At 65.2% G+C, this 20,361-nt stretch overlaps 2 protein-coding genes across 8 annotated transcripts in view; both read right to left on the reverse strand.

The window, feature by feature from the left end:
- The window catches only part of CARMIL2 (capping protein regulator and myosin 1 linker 2), a 65,131-nt gene extending 51,373 nt beyond the window's left edge, over positions 1-13,758 (reverse strand). For 2 of the 4 annotated variants that reach the window (XM_075940615.2, XM_075940614.2), the window contains exons 1-9: positions 13,626-13,757; positions 11,597-11,688; positions 11,346-11,396; positions 8,951-9,010; positions 5,560-5,681; positions 4,996-5,093; positions 4,249-4,319; positions 1,707-1,780; positions 73-148 (exon numbers count right to left, since the gene is read on the reverse strand). In XM_075940615.2, the coding sequence (XP_075796730.2) occupies positions 73-148; positions 1,707-1,780; positions 4,249-4,319; positions 4,996-5,093; positions 5,560-5,681; positions 8,951-9,010; positions 11,346-11,396; positions 11,597-11,688; positions 13,626-13,656 (675 nt within the window). In that variant the 5' untranslated portion in view covers positions 13,657-13,757. Of the gene's footprint in view, positions 1-72; positions 149-1,706; positions 1,781-4,248; positions 4,320-4,995; positions 5,094-5,559; positions 5,682-8,950; positions 9,011-11,345; positions 11,397-11,596; positions 11,689-13,625 lie in introns of all 4 variants that reach the window. The other 2 variants (XM_089781377.1, XM_075940616.2) reach the window with 1 other exon arrangement.
- A 3,794-nt stretch (positions 13,759-17,552) lies between these two features.
- CTCF (CCCTC-binding factor) overlaps positions 17,553-20,361 on the reverse strand; it is a 52,664-nt gene continuing 49,855 nt past the window's right edge. For all 4 annotated transcript variants that reach the window (XM_075940681.2, XM_089781383.1, XM_075940682.2 and 1 more), the window contains exon 11: positions 17,553-19,108. In XM_075940681.2, coding sequence (XP_075796796.1) covers positions 18,927-19,108 — 182 coding nt within the window. In that variant the 3' untranslated portion in view covers positions 17,553-18,926. The remainder of the gene's footprint in view (positions 19,109-20,361) is intronic.

Genomic DNA, 20,361 nt, shown 5'->3' on the forward strand with positions numbered 1-20,361 from the left:
CAGGCGTGAGGGCGGCGGCCCCCCTCCGGCAGCGCGGCTCCGGAGCAGCCCGGCGGGGCGCTGGCCACTCACCAGCCTGAAGTCCTTGGAGTAGAGCCTGGTGAACCACAGGTTGAAGGAGAGCGCCGCGATGCTCAGGGCCACGTCTCTGCAGGGGCACAGCAGCGAACCGGTCGGGAGAGGCGCCCGGCCCGGCCACTCACACGCCGCTGCACAGGCGCCAGCTCACAGCCACAGGGGCGGGACTGGCCAGCGCCTGGCGACCGCTGCGCCACGGCCGGGCTCCCCCGCCACAGCTCGGGGCTGGCAGCCACGGGGCAGGGAGAGCCAGGCCCCAGTGTCCCAGCGGGCCCCGGCGCTGAGCCCAGAGGAGCTGCGGGCACCGACCGACCGGGACGCCCAGCAGGCAGGAAAACTCCCAGACGGGCCAAGCAGGGCTCGTCTCAGCGCCCGGGACCCGCCTGCGGAGGCTGCGCTGGCACAGCGGGGCTTCCCCTTGAGGCCTGGCCTCGCAGGGTGGCCCGCGGGGAGCGTGAGCGGGGCTTGGCTGTCCTCTCCAGCGCAGCAGCACAGACGGACCCAGGGAGGACCGGCCGCTCCCTCGGGCAGCCGGGCCTTTGGTCCCGGGTCTCTGCGGCCTGGCCTGCCCCGGAGAGTCCGGCCTGCTCCGGGAGCAGCTTGTTCCCCAGCGAGCTGGCCCAGTACAAGCCCAGGGGCGCTGGTACAAACAGTGCCCTGGCAAGCGGCAAGAGCCGTCATGGCGCCCGGGGCCGTGCCGCTTTGGCCAGCGCAGCACCACTGCCTAGTGCGCAGCCAAGCTGGCCACGTGCCCACGGCCACCCTGGGCCTGGAGAGACGCAGGCCCAGCCTGGGGCTTGCTGCCTGCCTCCTTAACTGAGCGTCCTTGGTGGGAAAAGGCTCCAAGGGGCCTGTTTCGGCCAAACCAGCCTGGCCGGCAGAGCCCCGCCGGCCCAGCCAGGCTGCCACACACCCGGGCACCAAGCCTCCGAGCCCGACGCCTGGTAAAACAAGCCCGGCCAGGCTGCGCTCCCTGGCCAGCCCTGGGGGACGCCACACTGCGCAGCCGGCGTCCCGAGAGAGCTACCCCGGCCTCCACGGGCCGCCCGCTAGTTCGAAATATCCCCCCGCGTAACGGGCGCTATTTGGCCTTGCTGCGGGGGGGAGGGCGGCTCGGAATAGCGCGTTGGTTCCCAGTTTGGCGGACGCGCCGCCTTTCAGAATGAGCCGTTTCGAAACCGACTGGAAGCGAGCCCCGCCCTTTGTGCCGGGAACGTGCGGCTCTTTCTCCGCGTGCGGACGCCCCTGTGAGAGTTGCCCGTGCGAAAACCGCTCTAGTAGTTCTCCCCCCGGGAAATTGCGCCCCGCTCTGGGCCCAGCTTTTTCAAGTCAGTAACCAGTTAGTCACGTTGCAGCTTTACATGGACCAGGCGTGTTGGCAGAGGCACCCCTGCCCGTTCACGCGACTGAGCCAGGCCTGGAGGGCCAGCGCGTGTCCGAGGGAACCGAGACGCAGCAAGCCCAGGTGGGGTGCGCGGGGCATTGGGCAGGCGGCGTCCTAGGGAGCGTGGGGAGCAGGTCTGGGGAATGAGGCAGCCTCGCAGTACAGCCGCGTCTGAGGGAAACGCCGCTCTGCAGCACGGAGCGAGGGGCCGCGCGTTCGCCCACGGGACTCGGCAGCGACTCACCTGCTCTCCAGGTGCGTGAAGTCCAGCAGGTTGAACTCCCGGCAGTCTTGGCTGTGGTAGATGTTGTCCACATCCTGGCAGGCAGGCGGGCGAGAGCGTGAGCCTGAGAGCCACTGCCAGGCCGGGTCACGGCCCAGCGCCGTGCAGCAGCGGCCGCGAGAGCGGAGACCGGCGCCAGCCCTGCCCCCGAGCCACCAAGGCGAGTTCACCGTGTCCCTCCAGAGTATCCAGCGGCTAAAACTCGCCAGCTTCCCTTTCTCCCCCTGGATTTCTGCCTCTCCCTACGCCGGCTCCCTCCGCCTGGCTCCCTCCGGCTCCCTCTGCCCCACTCTCTGCACCCGGCTCCCTCCGCCCGGCTCCCTCCAGCTCCCTCTGCCCCACTCTCTGCACCCGGCTCCCTCCGCCCAGCTCCCTCCAGCTCCCTCCGCCCCACTCTCTGCACCCGGCTCCCTCCGCCCGGCTCCCTCCAGCTCCCTCCGCCCCACTCTCTGCACCCGGCTCCCTCCGCCCGGCTCCCTCCAGCTCCCTCCGCCCCACTCTCTGCACCCGGCTCCCTCCGCCCGGCTCCCTCCGCCCCACTCTCTGCACCCGGCTCCCTCTGCCCCACTCTCTGCACCCGGCTCCCTCCGCCTGGCTCCCTCTGGCTCCCTCTGCCCCACTCTCTGCACCCGGCTCCCTCCGCCTGGCTCCCTCCAGCTCCCTCTGCCCGGCTCCCTCTGCCCCACTCTCTGCACCCGGCTCCCTCCGCCTGGCTCCCTCTGGCTCCCTCTGCCCCACTCTCTGCACCCGGCTCCCTCCGCCTGGCTCCCTCCAGCTCCCTCTGCCCCACTCTCTGCACCCGGCTCCCTCCGCCTGGCTCCCTCCGGCTCCCTCTGCCCCACTCTCTGCACCTGGCTCCCTCTGCCCCACTCTCTGCACCTGGCTCCCTCTGCCCCACTCTCTGCACCCGGCTCCCTCTGCCCGGCTCCCTCCGCCCCACTCTCTGCACCCGGCTCCCTCTGCCCGGCTCCCTCCAGCTCCCTCTGCCCCACTCTCTGCACCCGGCTCCCTCCGCCCGGCTCCCTCCAGCTCCCTCTGCCTGGCTCCCTCCGGCTCCCTCTGCCCCACTCTCTGCACCCGGCTCCCTCCGCCCGGCTCCCTCCAGCTCCCTCCGCCTGGCTCCCTCCGCCCCACTCTCTGCACCCGGCTCCCTCTGCCCCACTCTCTGCACCCGGCTCCCTCTGCCCGGCTCCCTCCAGCTCCCTCTGCCCCACTCTCTGCACCCGGCTCCCTCCGCCCGGCTCCCTCCAACTCCCTCCGCCCGGCTCCCTCCGCCCCACTCTCTGCACCCGGCTCCCTCCGCCCCACTCTCTGCACCCGGCTCCCTCTGCCCGGCTCCCTCCAGCTCCCTCTGCCCCACTCTCTGCACCCGGCTCCCTCCGCCCAGCTCCCTCCAGCTCCCTCCGCCCGGCTCCCTCCAGCTCCCTCCGCCCGGCTCCCTCCGCCCCACTCTCTGCACCCGGCTCCCTCCGCCCCACTCGCTGCACCCGGCTCCCTCCGCCCCACTCTCTGCACCCGGCTCCCTCTGCCCGGCTCCTTCTGCCCCACTCTCTGCGCCCGGCTCCCTCCGGCTCCCTCTGCCCGGCTCCCTCTGCCCCACTCTCTGCACCCAGCTCCCTCCGCCTGGCTCCCTCTGCCCCACTCTCTGCACCTGGCTCCCTCTACCTGGCTCCCTCTGCCCCACTCTCTGCACCTGGCTCCCTCCGCCCCACTCTCTGCACCCGGCTCCCTCCGCCCCACTCTCTGCACCCGGCTCCCTCTGCCCCACTCTCTGCACACGGCTCCCTCTGCCCGGCTCCCTCCAGCTCCCTCTGCCCCACTCTCTGCACCCGGCACCCTCCGCCTGGCTCCCTCTAGCTCCCTCTGCCCCACTCTCTACACCCGGCTCCCTCCGCCCGGCTCCCTCCAGCTCCCTCTGCCCCACTCTCTGCACCCGGCTCCCTCCACCTGGCTCCCTCCAGCTCCCTCTGCCCGGCTCCCTCTGCCCCACTCTCTGCACCCGGCTCCCTCCGCCCGGCTCCCTCCAGCTCCCTCTGCCCCACTCTCTGCACCCGGCTCCCTCTGCCTGGCTCCCTCCAGCTCCCTCTGCCCCACTCTCTGCACCCGGCACCCTCCACCTGGCTCCCTCCAGCTCCCTCTGCCCGGCTCCCTCTGCCCCACTCTCTGCACCCGGCTTCCTCCACCTGGCTCACTTTCCCTTCAGCTCCCTCCACCTGGCTACCTCTAGTTCCCTCCACTCGGCTCCCTGAGCCTGGCTCCCTCTGGCTCTCTGTGCCCAGCTCCTGCCACCAGGTTCCCTCTGGCTCTCTGCACCCAGCTCTCTGCGTCCGGCTCCTGCCACTGGGCTCCCACCGCCCGGCTCTCTGACTGAAGAGCCAGCATGCCCCTCTCTTCCGGTGCCGACTGCTCAGCGAAATGTAGCCCCCGAAGGATGGCGTCTAGCCCCCTGGAGAGACAGCGGGCAGCGCTTTAGAAGGGACCCACACCCGCCCGACGCGCTCACCCACTGGATCTCCTCGCGGAAGGGGAAGCCGTTGTAATCACACAGAGCCGCATACGTCTCCGAGAAGCCACCTGCAAACACGGACGGGGCCTTAGCAGCAGCCCGTGGAGGAGACCAAGGGACACGTGGGCAGGGAGAGAAACGAAGGCGTCTGGGATCCAGAAAAGAGGGAGGCCCAGCTGAAAAGCCCATTGAACCCTCACTGCTCCCGGCCCAAAGCGGAACTCGGGGTGGGGCCTCTCGGCTTGGCTCTGCCCCATTCATTCCTTGCTTGGCCTGAGTCCTTCTGCCCCGACTTCCCTAGCTCTTCCTGTCTAGCTAGACATGCCGGAGCGGAATCAGGCCTGCCCCTGCATGGCCCAGTCGTGCCACTGACATCGGTGGGATGGCTCCAGGGGGCACAGGACTTGTGGAAGTGTTTGCCGGACTGGTGCTGACATCATGTGACTCTTCCCTCCCACACTGCGCCCTGCCATCGCCTTATCCCCGTTTCACAGGGAGGGAAACTGAGGCCCAGGGCGATGGCGTGAGCTGCCCGGGGTCAGCCAGTCCTTGGCGGTGGCTGTGGGAGCCAGTGTTAGCCACCCCCCCTCTTCTTCCTGAACTGCAAAGCGGGGGCTTCCAAAGCACTTTGCCTTGGAGTCAACAGAGCTTTGAAAATTCCACCCCAAGCCCCCAAAGCCCCCTCCCTTTTCTTTGGGGTAGTTTGGGCTTTCTGGGACAGGGGCCCAGAGCCAGGCTGGATACCGCAGGGCCCTTGGCTTCTCCGCAGCACGTCCTCCAACGCGTCCGTTCTCCTTCGCAGTCTCTCAAGCAGGCCGGGCGGACAGGTTCTGAGCAGTTTCCTGGGAAAACGCCAGACGGTTACGTCAAGAATGGCTGGGATAGGAAGAAAATCCCCCAGCCCTGCCTGTAGGTGCAGATCGACCAGCCAGGAACACTTCTGGCCAACTGCCTGTGCGGCCCTCGTGCCCTTTGTAGGGTCTTTCTGCTCACACCCGCCTCTCAGCCGGCACGTTCCCACCAGCAGAGCGCAAAGCTGTGTCCTTCGCTCCGTTTTACAGGTGGGGACACTGAGGCACTGCATGAGGACGTGAGTTGCCCGAGGTCATCCCACGGGCCTGTGGCAGAGCCCAGAAGAGAACCCAGCCCACAGCTCTGCCCACTAACCCACACTGCCTCTACACTAAAGGGCCCCATGTTTGAAGCCTGTACCAGCCAAATGGCCAGAGCATGAGGTCGGGGGCCTCTAGGGGGTCGCATCAGAGCCCCCCCAGTGCCGCCACGCCAACGTTTCAGGAATAGCCCTACCTGGGGGAAGAGTCAGGAAAGACCTTCTTGAGTGACATGGTGACGTGGATGACCACCTGCTCCAAGTCATCCAGCGACACGAGCCGGAAGACGTAAGAGGCGGTATCCGTTTCTACGGCAACCTGCAGAGAGGACACGTGGGCTTTCGAGGCAGCAAGCAGAGGGGAGTTTCCTTAAGCTCCAGCTGAGCAAAGCCGCGTGCCGAGACGGGCAGCTCTCGCCGTTGCACTATGACGCCTCCTGCTCAGGCCAGACTACGCCACCACGGAGCGAAGGCTCCGAAAACACGCCAGCAGTTTGGCATAGACCATGCCACAGGTACTGAATGTGGTCCAAAGCGCAAGCATGACGAACCCAAAATCCCACGTTAAGGTTAAACTGAAAAGAAATGCAAACCCGGCAAGGAGTGGACGTGCAATTGTGGTTCCCGAACAGCCTTAACTCTGCCCTGCAGTAACACCTTGCAATGCTTTGGGGTCCCAGATTAAAGCACGTCTGACTCGGTTTCCCCTCTGCTGGTGTCACTCCACACAGGCCGTGTTACTCTGTTCCCATGAATATTAGAGGTTAAGTAAAAAGATCACGTACAGGGTGTCTCATTCATGAAGGGACCCACTTTTAGACTCAGTTTGCTCTCCTGAGCGAATGAACGGGTTCACTACGTTCTGAGGAAAATTCACTCGGGCTCAGTGAGCCAGGGCCATGACGCTGACAAAGACTTTTCTCACCGAGCAAACTGGTCGAATCCCGACTTCCCGTGGCGAGTTAAACTCAGCCCGAATGGTGGGATTGCAAGGCGGGCCTCGGGCCTCCATTAGAACCCAGCAAACTAAACTAGTGGCCACATCATGCTGGCTCCCCTCCGGAGCAGCCCCAAAGGAGAACTGTCTGGAAAATGCAGCCCCAGGCAGCCCGGAGCAAATCCCCAACCGTCTTCGCATGGCTAATGTGAAACCAGAGAAATCCCATTGCATTCCACTGGGACAGCACCAGTGTCATGGGCCCGGCGAGCGGCATGGGCCAGACGCGCTTCTGGCAGGCCACTCAAACATCTGGGCTTCCAGAGCAAGGAGGGACGCAGGAGGCGGCTTTCTCTTTTTAATGGAGCTCACCTCCCTCCTGGAGGACCTCCAGGGGTCATTGAGTCCAGCCCCTGCCCGCACACAGGACCCAGCACCATGGCCCAGGCCCCTGTATGGCCCCCTCAAGGATTGAACTCACACCCCTAGGTCTAGCAGGCCACGGCTCAAACCACTGTGCTACCCCTCCCCCTGCAGGGGGTGCGTGCTTGCGCTGGCCGATGCTGGTCTCTAGGCGGGCTCGCCGGGCGCCAGGCCAGCGCAGGGGTGACGGCCCCGGGAAACCAGACGCAATTTGCCCAGGACGTTTCTCGCACTCTGCAGGGACCATTCGATCGGCCAGTCCGAGCCCTCGCACGGCCCAGGCCGCCACACGCCGCCCGCCCGCCGCTGTTCCGAGCGCCACGGCGCCTGGCTCGCGCCTCGTCTAGCTCTAAGGCCGTTCCCAGGGCACCGCCGCCTTCCCTCCTGCCCCTGGGACCGGCCCTCCCAGCGGCTCTGGGGGAGATTTCCCACGGCCCTCTCCACCCGCCAGGCGCTAGCGCACACCAGCCCTGCCACAGGGGTTGCCGCTGTGACTCCTAACCGGCAGCGGGCCCCCCAGCCGCCCCACACATAGCAGCCAGCCCCGGCCACAAGGCTCCAGTCTGAAGCGTCTGTGCTGCTGTGGCCGGTGTGCCAGGTACATCGCCCCTCTCCCAGAGCCTTTGCCAGCTCGCCAGGGTCACCGTGCCCAGGCCAGGCCCCGCTGGGGCCCGAGGCAGAAGCCGATGGCGCTGAGGACGCGCTTGTTTCCTCCACACACAGACGTTAGGTGAGCTTTTGTATGACCCCTCCCATGGCCCCTGTGTACCACCTTGGGGCCAACACCCCCCGGGCGCAGCAGCGGTCTGGCTGGTCCCCTTAGAGTGCAGTAATGTGCCACAGCCCCACTGGGGAGCAGCGCTGCCCGGGCGCAGCCAGAGCCCAGCGGCCGGCCCTGCCTCTGCTCCACAGCCGCCCGACAGGAATCACCGTTCAGCCAAGAGCCAAGCTCGCAGTAATGCCACCTCCAGGGCCCGGCCTAGGGGTGCAGAGCCCAGGGCAACCCCCCACTGCAGACCCTGCCCCCACTGCACCCCTCCCCCAAGCCCTGCACCGGCTCCGTGCTCTGCCCCTGCCCCGAGCAACGCGAGCCGGGGGACTGTGGGGCTGCCCCCTCCCCACTCAGCTAAGCAGAGCACAGGCCAGGCCGGGCTGGATCCCACCACTGCAGCGAGTGTGGGGGCAGGGAATCTCTGCCCTCCCCGCACGTCAGGACCCCAAAGCCCCATGGGCCCTCCCATCCCTCGGACGGGTCAAGTGGCTGCCATGGGCCCCCCCAAAGTGCTGGTCACCACATTGCACAGTCAGGGAGAGGCCAAGGTCTGCACCCGTGTGGTGTCACAGCTGGAAAGAGATGCCAGGCCCAGCAGCCTTCCCTGGCACCGCGTTCTGTGCCCCGCGACTGTGCAGCGCCCGGCGCCGCCGTCTGTGCCCCGCGACTGTGCAGCGCCCGGCCCCCGCCGTCTGTGGCCCGCGACTGTGCAGCGCCCGGCCCCCGCCGTCTGTGGCCCGCGACTGTGCAGCGCCCGGCCCCCGCCGTCTGTGCCCCGCGACTGTGCAGCGCCCGGCCCCCGCCGTCTGTGGCCCGCGACTGTGCAGCGCCCGGCCCCCGCCGTCTGTGGCCCGCGACTGTGCAGCGCCCGGCCCCCGCCGTCTGTGCCCCGCGATTGTGCAGCGCCCGGCCCCCGCCGTCTGTGCCCCGCGATTGTGCAGCGCCTGGCCCCCGCCGTCTGTGCCCCGCGATTGTGCAGCGCCCGGTCCCCACAGTGCAGGAGGCTGCTCCCCACTGGTGCTGCCAAAGGCTGTTTGTGGCTCCTTTGGGTGGCTATTTGCACCTCGTCCCCCCAGGCTCTTGGTGCAACAGCTCCCAGCACAGCTGATGGGGGGGGCGTGCCACGGCCAGCGCCGAGCCGGAGCCGGTCCGGGTGTGGCTGCCTGTCTCCACTGCCCAGCTCGGGGCGACTCCAGGAGGTCTCTGCCAGGCTGGGGTGTCTGGGGGATCCCCAGAAGAATGGGTGGAGCACGGGGCGCAGGAGGGGTTCCTGGGGCTGCCCTGGTACCGGTGGTGTCCCAGTGGCGTGGATGGGGGTGGGCTGGACTGTCCCAATAGAGGGGATGGACTGTCCCAATGAGAACATGGGGGGCACGGGCTGCTCCGATGTGGGAATGGGGGGGCTGTGCCGACGGGGGGGGGGGCTGTGCCGACGGGGGGCCCTGCCTGCACTCACCTGGCTGGGCTCCTGGATCCCGATTTCTCTCACCTCCAGGAAGCTGAAGCTGCTCCGCACCTGGGGGGAGAAGGCTCAGCCCGCGGCCTGCCCTGCCGGCCCCACCCCCGCCAATAGCAGGACACAAGCTCCCACTCCCCCCAGACCCCCTCCCAGTCCGCCCGCCCCTCCCCGTGCAGCCCCGAGCCCGTGTCCCGTGGCTGGAGCCGCGGCCTGGCTCGCAGAGGTGGGGCACCCCCGTGCAGCGTCCATGCCCCAGAGCCCCTTGTGCGCCCCGGGGAGAGCCAGCTCTGTGCACGGGCGCCCGCACACCCGGAGCCCTGGGGCAGCGCCCCTCGCCGGGCCCGGCCGCCGGTCAGTCTGCACCCCTGGGCTGGGAAAAGCGGCCCCGCCATGGGGCTCGGGGCTGGATCGACCGGGGCCTGCCCCGCGGATCAAAGCGGGTCGGGCCGGGCGCCGGTCAGTCTGCACCCCTGGGCTGGGAAAAGCGGCCCCGCCATGGGGCTCGGGGCCGGGATCGACCGGGGCCTGCCCCGCGGATCAAAGCGGGTCGGGCCGGGCGCCCAAGCGCGATTCAGGCTGGAGGCGAAGGCGTCAGCGCGGGCCAGGGGCTGCCAGGCTCTGGGGGCGCCACGCAGCCCGGCAGCCCGGCCAGGGCCAGGGCGGGACACGGAGCCGGCCGGGGCAGCGAAGGGAGGCGCAGGGGCGAGGCCAGAGCCGGATGCCGAGGGCCCGGCGGTGCGCACAGGAGAGCGAGCTGCCTTAAAACAGCTGCAGTGTGGGGAGCCCCTGGCCGGCCCGGTGCCGGGGAGCGGCCCCGCTTCCCCGAACAGCCCCGCGGCCCCAGACGGGGCATGTCCCAGGTGCCTCTCCCGCTGCAGCCTGGAAAACGAACCCTGGGCAGCCGCCTGGCTTTGGAAGGGCCCCTGCCCCCCGCCCTCCCCACACGAGAGACCCCCAGTTCCCCGCCCTCCCCACACGAGAGACCCCCTGCCCCCCGCCCTCCCCACACGAGAGACCCCCAGTTCCCCGCCCTCCCCACACGAGAGACCCCCTGTCCCCCCAGTTCCCCGCCCTCCCCACACGAGAGACCCCCTGCCCCCCGCCCTCCCCACACGAGAGACCCCCTGTCCCCCCAGTTCCCCGCCCTCCCCACACGAGAGGCCCCCTGTCCCCCCAGTTCCCCGCCCTCCCCACACGAGAGACCCCCAGTTCCCCGCCCTCCCCACACGAGAGACCCCCTGTCCCCCCAGTTCCCCGCCCTCCCCACACGAGAGACCCCCTGTCCCCCCTGCCCCCCGCCCTCCCCACACGAGAGACCCCCTGCCCCCCCAGTTCCCCGCCCTCCCCACACGAGAGACCCCCTGTCCCCCCAGTTCCCCGCCCTCCCCACACGAGACCCCCTGTCCCCCCTGCCCCCCGCCCTCCCCACACGAGAGACCCCCTGTCCCCCCTGCCCCCCGCCCTCCCCACACAAGAGACCCCCTGTCCCCCCAGTTCCCCGCCCTCCCCACACGAGAGACCCCCTGCCCCCCGCCCTCCCCACACGAGAGACCCCCTGTCCCCCCTGCCCCCCGCCCTCCCCACACGAGAGACCCCCTGTCCCCCCTGCCCCCCGCCCTCCCCACACGAGAGACCCCCTGCCCCCCGCCCCCCCCCGCCCTCCCCACACGAGAGACCCCCTGTCCCCCCAGTTCCCCGCCCTCCCCACACGAGAGACCCCCTGTCCCCCCTGCCCCCCGCCCTCCCCACACGAGAGACCCCCTGTCCCCCCTGCCCCCCGCCCTCCCCACACGAGAGACCCCCTGTCCCCCCAGTTCCCCGCCCTCCCCACACGAGAGACCCCCTGTCCCCCCTGCCCCCCGCCCTCCCCACACGAGAGACCCCGTCCCCCCTGCCCCCCGCCCTCCCCACACGAGAGATCCCCTGCCCCCCCAGCTCCCCACCCGAGGCTCCCACCCTCCCCACACTAGAGACCCCCTGCCCCCCGCCCTCTCCACACGAGAGACCCCCTGCCCCCCGCCCTCCCCACACTAGAGATCCCCTGCCCCCCCAGCTCCCCACCCGAGGCTCCCACCCTCCCCACACGAGAGACCCCCTGCCCCCCGCCCTCTCCACACGAGAGACCCCCTGCCCCCCGCCCTCCCCACACTAGAGATCCCCTGCCCCCCCAGCTCCCCACCCGAGGCTCCCACCCTCCCCACACGAGAGACCCCCTGCCCCCCGCCCTCCCCACATGAGAGACCCCCTGCCCCCCCAGCTCCCCACCCGAGGCTCCCACCCTCCCCACACTAGAGACCCTTGCCCCCCGCCATGCCTCGGAAGGCCGCACACTCGCCGGGCACTGGGGAAGCTCCGTGCCCAGGGAGACCCCGTCTCGCGGAGGGTCACTCACCCGGACCGGGGGCATCGCCGGCAGCAGGTAGGCTCTCCAGGGGGTTAGCACCTGCCCGGAGGGAAAGCAGCATCACAGCAGGACCGGCGAGGGCAGGGCCCGGGGCCCTGCTGTGGGACCCCCCCATCCTGCCCCCCGCTCAGACACTGGGCCCCGAAGGGCCCCAGGCCCCAGGCCACCAGCACATGCCCGTAGGCCCAGCGCGCCCGAGAGCCGCAACCGGGGCCAGAAGCCCCCAGGTACCCGCGTACCAAGAGGTCGTCTTCCTGCTTGGATCTGAGCTGCAGCTGGACGGGCTTGGCCAGGACGATTTCCCTGGGCCCCAGCAAGGCCGCGATGCCGTCTGAAAAGAGAAGGCCCACGTGGCAGGTCAGCAGAGACGGGCTGGTCCCCAGCCAGAGCCGCTCAGCGACCCGCGTCCCCCAAAGCACCCGGAGAGGGCGTGAGGGAGGGGGAGTTTGGGGGGTTCGGGGCGCTCAGTGCCCGGATGTTACTGGTTCAGTGTGACAAGGGGGGAGTTTGGGGGGTTCGGGGCGCTCAGTGCCCAGATGTTACTGGTTCAGTGTGACAAGGGGGGAGTTTGGGGGTTTGGGGCGCTCAGTGCCCGGATGTTACTGGTTCAGTGTGACAAGGGGGGAGTTTGGGGGTTCGGGGCGCTCAGTGCCCGGATGTTACTGGTTCAGTGTGACAAGGGGGGAGTTTGGGGGGTTCGGGGCGCTCAGTGCCCGGATGTTACTGGTTCAGTGTGACAAGGGGGGAGTTTGGGGGGTTCGGGGCGCTCAGTGCCCGGATGTTACTGGTTCAGTGTGACAAGGGGGGAGTTTGGGGGGTTCGGGGCGCTCAGTGCCCGGATGTTACTGGTTCAGTGTGACAAGGGGGGAGTTTGGGGGTTTGGGGCGCTCAGTGCCCGGATGTTACTGGTTCAGTGTGACAAGGGGGGAGTTTGGGGGGTTCGGGGCGCTCAGTGCCCGGATGTTACTGGTTCAGTGTGACAAGGGGGGAGTTTGGGGGGCTCAGTGCCCGGATGTTACTGGTTCAGTGTGACAAGGGGGGGAGTTTGGGGGGCTCAGTGCCCGGATGTTACTGGTTCAGTGTGACAAGGGGGGAGTTTGGGGGGTTCGGGGCGCTCAGTGCCCGGATGTTACTGGTTCAGTGTGACAAGGGGGGAGTTTGGGGGGTTCAGGGCGCTCAGTGCCTCCATCTGCTGTGCCTGCTACCCAGATGCCGGTGTGCCCCTGCACAGACTCCTTGCCAGCCACCCCCCCACCCCCCAGGGCTCGCCAGGCTCTCGCCTCAATAACACCAATGGCTGAAGTGCATCAAGGTTTGGGGGGCCCTGGGCCAGAGCAAGTGGGGGATCCTCCCCATCCCTCCCACCAGCAGTCTCCCTCCCCCGACCCGGCACACCCCATGGTGCAGGGGCAGGACACCGGGGGTTGCCCGCTGTGCCCTCCTGCCGGCCGAGGGGCTGGGACGTGCAGCTCAGGGCTCATTACAGAAGTACAGCACATGTCATCCAGGCCAGCCGCACGCCAAGTGCACGTAACCCCAGCTCACGTGGCCCTTACTGGCCCGTGGCGTCTACCCACAGATTGCACCTACCACGCTCCAGCACCAGCCCCCTACCACCTTGCTGGGAACCCCCATCCCCCGGGGAGCACCCCACCCCCAGCCTCTCATCCCAGACCAGCCCCTGGCCGGCAACCTGGGCCCCTTCCCAGGGCCCTTGCCAGCACTGGGGCGGCTCCCTGCCCTCCGGCTTGGGGCTCAGCCAGCAGCCTCCTCGCACCGACCTCCCCTCTTCCCCCAAATTGTCTCCAGCTCCCGCCAGGGCTGCCTTTGCCCTGCACTTTGGCCTGGCTGGGGCACAGCTCATGGACAGCCCACGTCCCTTCCTTGCCGGGGCGCTGGGGATGGCTCAGTGGGGCCTGGTCCCTGGAGACGTGGGCCTGGCTGCGGGGGGGGGTTGGGGATTCCCCTGCTGCCCCACTCAGCCGAGTTGCTCCAAGCAGCCGCTTTAGGGCCCTGCTGGGACTGAGCCAGCTTGCAGCAGGGCAGAGAATTCTCAGCGCCTCGGCAGAGCAGCCCAGGGAAGGGCCCGGCCGGTCCCGGGGGCAGTGGAGCCGGGAGAACCCGGGAGTACTGCGCCCGGCGCCCCCCCGAACACCTGGAGAAAGGAAGCGGCACCCCTGCGGTAGGTGGGCCTGGCCGGCACTGGGAGGGGCCCCTGAGCCAGCTGGGCCTCCCCCATCCACGTGGCGCCGGGAGGGGGCTGCCTACCTTGCAAGTGGCCCGGGATCCCTCCCGCCATCTCGGGGCGCCGGGCGAGCAGCCTGTCAGCCCAGCTGCAGTCAGAACGAAACTGGCCCCGCGGGAGGAAGCGCGGAGGTGACTTACCAACGGCCGCGCAGCTCTCGGCACCCTCCTCCCCACCTGCCTCTTCCTGCCCCGCAGCCCAGATGCAGCCGAGCGAAAGGAAGCCGCCCGCGCGAGCAGCCCCCGCAGCCAGCCTGCGCCTCCCGAGCCACGGGCACCCCGACACGGCGATGGCTCCTGCCCCAGATCCTAGTCCGCCGGCTGCCCCAGGCTCAGCCCCTCATGGCCCAGCCTGACCCGCCGTCCTCCACTCGGGCCCCCCACTTATCCCTCAGCCCCTATAGCCAGCTGTCCCCCCACAGCCCTGGCAGTGGCCCTCCTGCCCACCCCGTGAGCCTGCCCCATAGCCCGCGCTGAGAACTCGGGAAATTGACTCAGCTCCTGCTCCGCTGCTCACTCCTTGTGATACAAAGGACAGCTCCCCCCGGCTTGCCCTCAGCTGCCCCGGGTGCTCCTGGCTGCGCCCGCCCCGTGCCCCCCATCTCTGCTTGGTGGAGAGTCCTGCCAGCTCAGAGTCAGACAGCACAAGCTCAGCCTGATGCTTGGAGACTGCTCAGACAGCTGGTTGAGAGAGGGGCCCGCTGGGAGCTGTTTGGGGGACCCCAAGCATGCTGAGCACCCACTCTCCTGTTGGATCCAGCTGCTGCAGGCACTGCGGGTGCACAGCGGCCATCGGCTGCAGCAAGCATGCCGCCAGGTACCAGCCAGGGTTAGTAAAGCAGCTCCCGGCCAGCAGAGCAGCCACCTGCAGGGGGCAAAGGGAAGGGGCAGATGAGAGTGATCCAGAATAGCAGGGCCCACTGGAGAGCTGAGCAGGGCAGACGCCCACTCCCCACGGGGCTCCGCGGGCCAGTCTCGCCTGAGCAAAGGGCAGGGGTTTTCCGGCTGAGCCCTCTCCCAGGGAGGAAGGGAGCAGGGCGCAGCCGTGCCAGACCGCAGTGCCAGAGGGCTGGGCAGGCGCGGGGGCTTCTCCCCCTTTCACATGTGAAAGCAGCAGACACCTTTGCAGGAAATCCTCCCCACGGGCCCGCTGCCTCCCCGCCGACCACAGCTCGTGCAAGGGCGCAGCCAGCCAGCCCAGCAACCCCTTGGCAGCTGGGTGGGGGCCAGTGCAGAACAGGCTGTCGTACATGTGCCTGCAGCGCCCTCGTACAGGCAGGGGCTGTGTCTGCTCAGCTGCCCACCTGCGGGGGCCCAGGCACGTAGCCCCCGCGGCAGGGAGCCAGCCGGCCCCAGGCTCGTGGCACGACCCTTCCGTGCAATGGGCTGGATGGGGCTGTGAAAATCGGAGCGAGGGCGGCTCGGCCCTTGAACGTGTTTCTGAAATTGGCCAATGCCAGCTGCCTAACACAAGGGAGAATGGGGTGTGGCACCACACAAGCCACACCCCTGCCCACAAGCCCCGCCCAGGGGGCAGTGCTACCTGCTGGTTGTCAGTTAACACCCCAGGGGGCTGTAGAGGAGGGTACTTGCTGCTCAGCGCCCCCTTGTGGCCAAGCATGGCACAGCCACGCTTGCAGCTCTAGTGCCCCCTGCTGGGGGCATTCTGGTGCTGGGCCCCTGGCCGCAGGGAGCTGGGGGTTGGCACTGGCGTGGCCCTCCAGCCCCGGGACAGAGCTGAACAAGCCCAGCTGGAGCATTGAAACCTCCGTGAAACAACTTGTTTGCTTTCACTAGGGTCTTCAGCTGGCTCCCACCCTTTACATTCACCGCCCCCCAGCTAAGTCCTGTGCCCATGAGAGAGGCTGGTAGGGGACCCAGCTTCCCCCTGCAGCCTCTCACATAGGGCCCCTGGCTGCAGCAGCTGTGTACACCTCACCCTCCCTGGCCTCTTCTCCAGCCCCAGGCTGGGGCCCGGGTCTTCCCCTCCACAATCCCAGCCCGGGACCAGACTGCTGGGCCAGCCCCTCTCGGCTCCCCCACACTGCCCCAGAGAATCCCCCTAGACAATCTTGGTGGCAGATTAAGATTTACTGCCCCCCCCCCCCACAGGGGCACCAGCACCTCCCCTTGACTGCCCAGGTTGCAGTAAGATTCACCTAGGGGCCCCAGGGTGCGTGGGGGAAACCCAGTCTCTATCTGCCTACAGATTGCATCCTGGGGGCCCTGCAATATAGGCAGGGGGCTCAGCACCCCAGGTGCAGGATCTGGGGCTCCTCAGTGGCCCAGCTCCAAGGATCAGGGGTGAGTCCCCCCCTTCTGGGAGGGCTGCTGGCATTCATCTGGCACTGTCTGGAGCATCCACCTTCGATGCTTGTCCTCCCAGCTCACTGCTTCCTGGAGTGGGGTGTTGTAGGGCCACGAAGCCCCCAGGAGGCAGCTGCAGCGGCCAAACCCACCTTGTAACAGCCCGTGTCCCGGCTCCCATCACTGCATTCACCTGCCTGCCCACTTGGCAGTGGCGAGTTTGGAGAAGGCATCCTGCTGCCCTCACTGTCTGTACGGGGGTTCGGGCCGCAGAGCAGCGCTGCTCAGGGTGGGAACTTAACACCATGGCCATGGCTGCAGGATCTACAGGCCGTGGGGCACGTGTCTAACTTGCAGCCCACACTGAGGTACCGGCACTAGCTCTGAGGCAGCACAAGTGCCACTAGCAGCGTGGGGCTGTCAACCTGCCTGGGATCCTGCTAAGAATTTGAGCAGCTAGGCCAAAGCGTCCTGCTCTGTTCACGCTGGACAGAGCAGAGCCAGCCTGCGTATGTCTCCATGGGCTGAAGCTGCACCTGAGTGCAGCAGGCACAAGCTAAGGTGGGGCGGGAGAAGCTTAGGGCTGCTGCTGCATGGCCCTCGGTAACCCAGCCTGAATATTTCCAAAGTGTCCTTCTCCCACCACACACGCACTCCTGGTCATGCGCTGATGCTACCCATCTGGTCTCCCCTTGTCTAGTGCAAACGCAGCCTCCCTCGCTGCCAGCTCTGGGCTTACACCAAGTGCTTCCCTGCTGGTCCCTGGGCTGGGACAAGCCATGAGCATCAGCGCTCTCCCCTCCGGCTCCTCACTCAGTTGGGAACTATGCGCTGCACTTTCACTTCAGCCATGCTTCTTCACTGAGTCCCATCCGGATTCCTCTGGCCTCCGCAGCCTTGTGCTCTGCAGCGTCTCCCTGGCGGCCCCCACCTCCAGCAACTCTGGGCTTCACGAACGTCAGCTACGTCCTGCACAGTGCTGCTCGAGCCTTCTGCAGAACTCCTCCGCAAGGCTAGTCACACGCCCAGCTGGTACCGGGGGCGAGTGCGAGTTGCACCTGACCGCCACAGGTCTCTCCCTCCAGCAGTCAGACTCCCTGGTGACTGACAGCAGCCCCCAAGCTCTGGGAGGCCAGACGTTGCACAGCTCCGTTTATGGTCCAGCCTGTTCTTACCGACTAGTCCGTTGCAGGACCTCGCAGCTCTCTCTCCTTGGTAGGGCTTACCAGCCTTTACAATGGCCAGAACGAAGGAGGAGAGGGAGGCGTGTGCTACACACCACGTGTACCAACTCCTTTTGGGGAAGGCACTGGATCTCTTATAACACGGTCGTAAACCACGGCCTAGCAATCTAACGGCAGCTCCCGGACGAGGAGCCCACGAGCCAAGTCCCCAGCGAGCTGCGCTCGTGCGCTCGGATGCAGCGGACGGTCAGCATTCCACACAGCAGTGCTTTCTGGCAGCGTTGAACATTCACGGACTTAGAAAGGTCTCCTGCATGCTGTCCCAGGCCCAGGGTTCCAGACTGCTCAGCGGCCTTGCGGAGAGAGGAGCCTTTTCTGCGGAGGCAGTCACCTGCTCAGAAACTTGCCTTCAGGATGAAGAGTTGACCAATACAAAGAAAGCAGCCAGTGAGCACACATGTTAATCCATTATTATTTATTAGCTGTACAGCAGTATATTCTCCTTCCCAGCTTTCAAACCCCATTACATATTTTATAACAGTTTTTTCTCATGTTGGTTTTCTAAAATAATGAAAAATATCACACAGTACAGCTAAGTACAAAAAATGCATCAACCTAGAGTCTGATAGCTAACTGATAGCTCTTTTAAAAGCAATACATAGAAGAAAAATTTGTTTGAAATCAGCAAGACTGAGGCTCTATAAAAAGCTTACATATTTAAACATGTGACAGTTCATATACAGGCATCATTTGTATTTCACATTATTCCTTTGTTGCCTTTTTATTAGAGATCCAAAATGGTATAATTACTGACCTAGTAAAATTTCCTGGCCCAGGATTCCAGGGCTGCAGTGATCCACTTACAAATCACCACTTCTGGCTTAACATAGGATTCATCAACACAAAATACAACTACAAAGTAGAGCAAAGAATATGTAGCTGTGAAGTCATAACTGAAAAGAAGGTTAATGATACGTGTTTTCACTGCCAGTTCCATGTGCTTGGACACCTGATTTCATGGGCGGGCTTCCGTTGTTTTGCAACCATAGTCTGGGTACCTCTCTCTTCTACATGATTGGTTATCAACAGCTCTTCCGACATTTACACTCCACCAAATCTCGTCACTTAATCAGCAAGTAATTAAAACACTGGGGGTTTCTTAATCTGCATTTTTCATACCTCTTAATTAATGGAAAAAGATTAAAATGTAAAAAAAAAAAAAGTTATTTACAAGCTTGACCATTACAGAGTTGCTTTGCCCAGAGCAGAGCATGAAGACAGAAACCAGTTGGAGCATGCCAAAACTGCCGTGTGTGGCCAGCTTGGTGAACCAGAACTAGTCAGTGGGGCAAAGCAAAACCAAAAGCATTTTAAAAGTCTAGCCCCCTCCCAAGTCTGCATTGACAGTTAAAAACACTACTGGGAGAAGGCGACTGGAGGACTTTGGGAACTTGAAGGGCAAGTCCAGAGTGGTGTACCACAAACTCTAGTCAGAGCTTCCGTTTCTCCACTTGTGTGTATTAAAACTTGTTACATGTAAACACTGTCCTTGGACCATCATTACAACGCAGCGAATTGAGCATCCCACAGGAAACGCTCAGACTCCAAATCAGATCCTAATGCTCCATGATCCTGTAACGCTAACATAAAACAGCAAGTTCTAGGCCAATCACATTCTAACATCATTGTGAAGTTGTATTTCCCAGGGTGTTTGGTAAAATGGTCTAAAATGATGCATTTCCCAAAGCCAAGAAAAAGGTAAAAGGAAAAATAGATTTGAGCCATTGAAACACAGCCCAGGCCAGTTCAGTCAGCACGCTCGGCCTTTCCTCCATCACCGGTCCATCATGCTTAGAATCATCTCCGGAGTGAGGTCTCCGTTGGGAGCTTCCACTGCGGCAGGCTGAGCTTCCTCCTCTTCCCCCACCGTTTCTGCGTCGGGTTCTTTCTTTACTTCCACTATAATGTTTTCAATTGCACCAGTGTTCTGGTCTTCAACCTGAATGATTGCTGCAGCTAGGAAGGGGGAAGAGAGCGATCAGAGCACCGATCTCACAGGTGGGGGGTAACAGACACTTTTCTACCAAGCTGGGCAGTGTCTTACTGAGCTGAAGACAGAAGATTTACCATGGGTTTGTTCAGCAATGCAGCCCTGGTTTACCCAGACTACCCAGGGCCCCAGCATCTCAGCAGCGTGTGTGCTGCCAGACTGCAGGGCCTCACTGCTGCAGTGCCACTTGGATGAGGCCCCCAATGGCTAGCAGAATCAGGGCCAGCCCAGGCTTCGGCAGTGCTCAGGTGGACTCCCCACAGCAGTGGCATGAGAAGGGAGGGGAATCGGGAAAGGAGTTCAGCCTCTCCATGCCTGACCTCAAGGCACGTGCTCCTCAGGAGGGGGGAGGGAGGGCGGGAAGGAGAAGAGAGGAGACCTCCATCTCCAAGGCCCCTACACAGCTTCCCTGCAGCAGCCATGCTGCCAGCACACGCATCTGCAGGCCACCAAGCACTGGGGCAACACAACCTGCCCTATTTCCTAGCAGAGTAGCAAAGCCACATTGATCCCATGGGGGTTCATGACTCAACCCTGCCAAGCGCCACCTGGCACAACGCCGCTTTGCAGAGGCCCAGAGACGTGGAGACGGACAGACAGGGTCAGTGCCCTGCTACACAGCACACAGGCCACGAGAACGTGGAAGGGCAGCAGGCGGCAACCACTCCTTCAAAGGGGCAGATTCACTCTGACAGGAGAGTTTTTCCAGGACCCCGTACAAGCCTCCCGTTGGGCAATGTAACCCCTCTGGGCAAGGGCCATGCCCGCCTGGAGGCGCTCACAGCTCTATCAATGAACAGTGCACTGAACGCGCATGCCCGGGCTGGTTAATAGCCCTGACTAGCCTCCCTTCGCCAGAGCACCTGAAAACACGTCACAAAGATGGGCAGCACCCTCCCATTCTCCTCCCCTCCTCTGAGCAGCCCCGGGTGGATAAGCTCTGTTAGGGTCTGTCAGGAAATGCCGGCACCAAAGGGAGTCCCGCAGGCAGGGCCCCACAGTGCCCCAGTAAAAGGGTAGAGAGGCCGTCAGCAGATTTTAAAAGGACTCAGCTCCACGGTAAGGGCTTTCCCTTCACCCTCCCGTGGCTCAGGCCGTGCAGACAGAAGCAGAAGGCCAGAGTCCCAAGTGCAGGCAATGCCATGTCAGCTGTTAATCCAGTAGGCATATCCACTGCCCCCAAGCTGCAGAGCCTTACCAGTGCCCCCGTCTCTGACAT

This window comes from Pelodiscus sinensis, chromosome 12, assembly GCF_052426305.1.
Source record: "Pelodiscus sinensis isolate ZL-2025 chromosome 12, ASM5242630v1, whole genome shotgun sequence".
Taxonomy (NCBI): Eukaryota; Metazoa; Chordata; order Testudines; family Trionychidae; genus Pelodiscus; species Pelodiscus sinensis.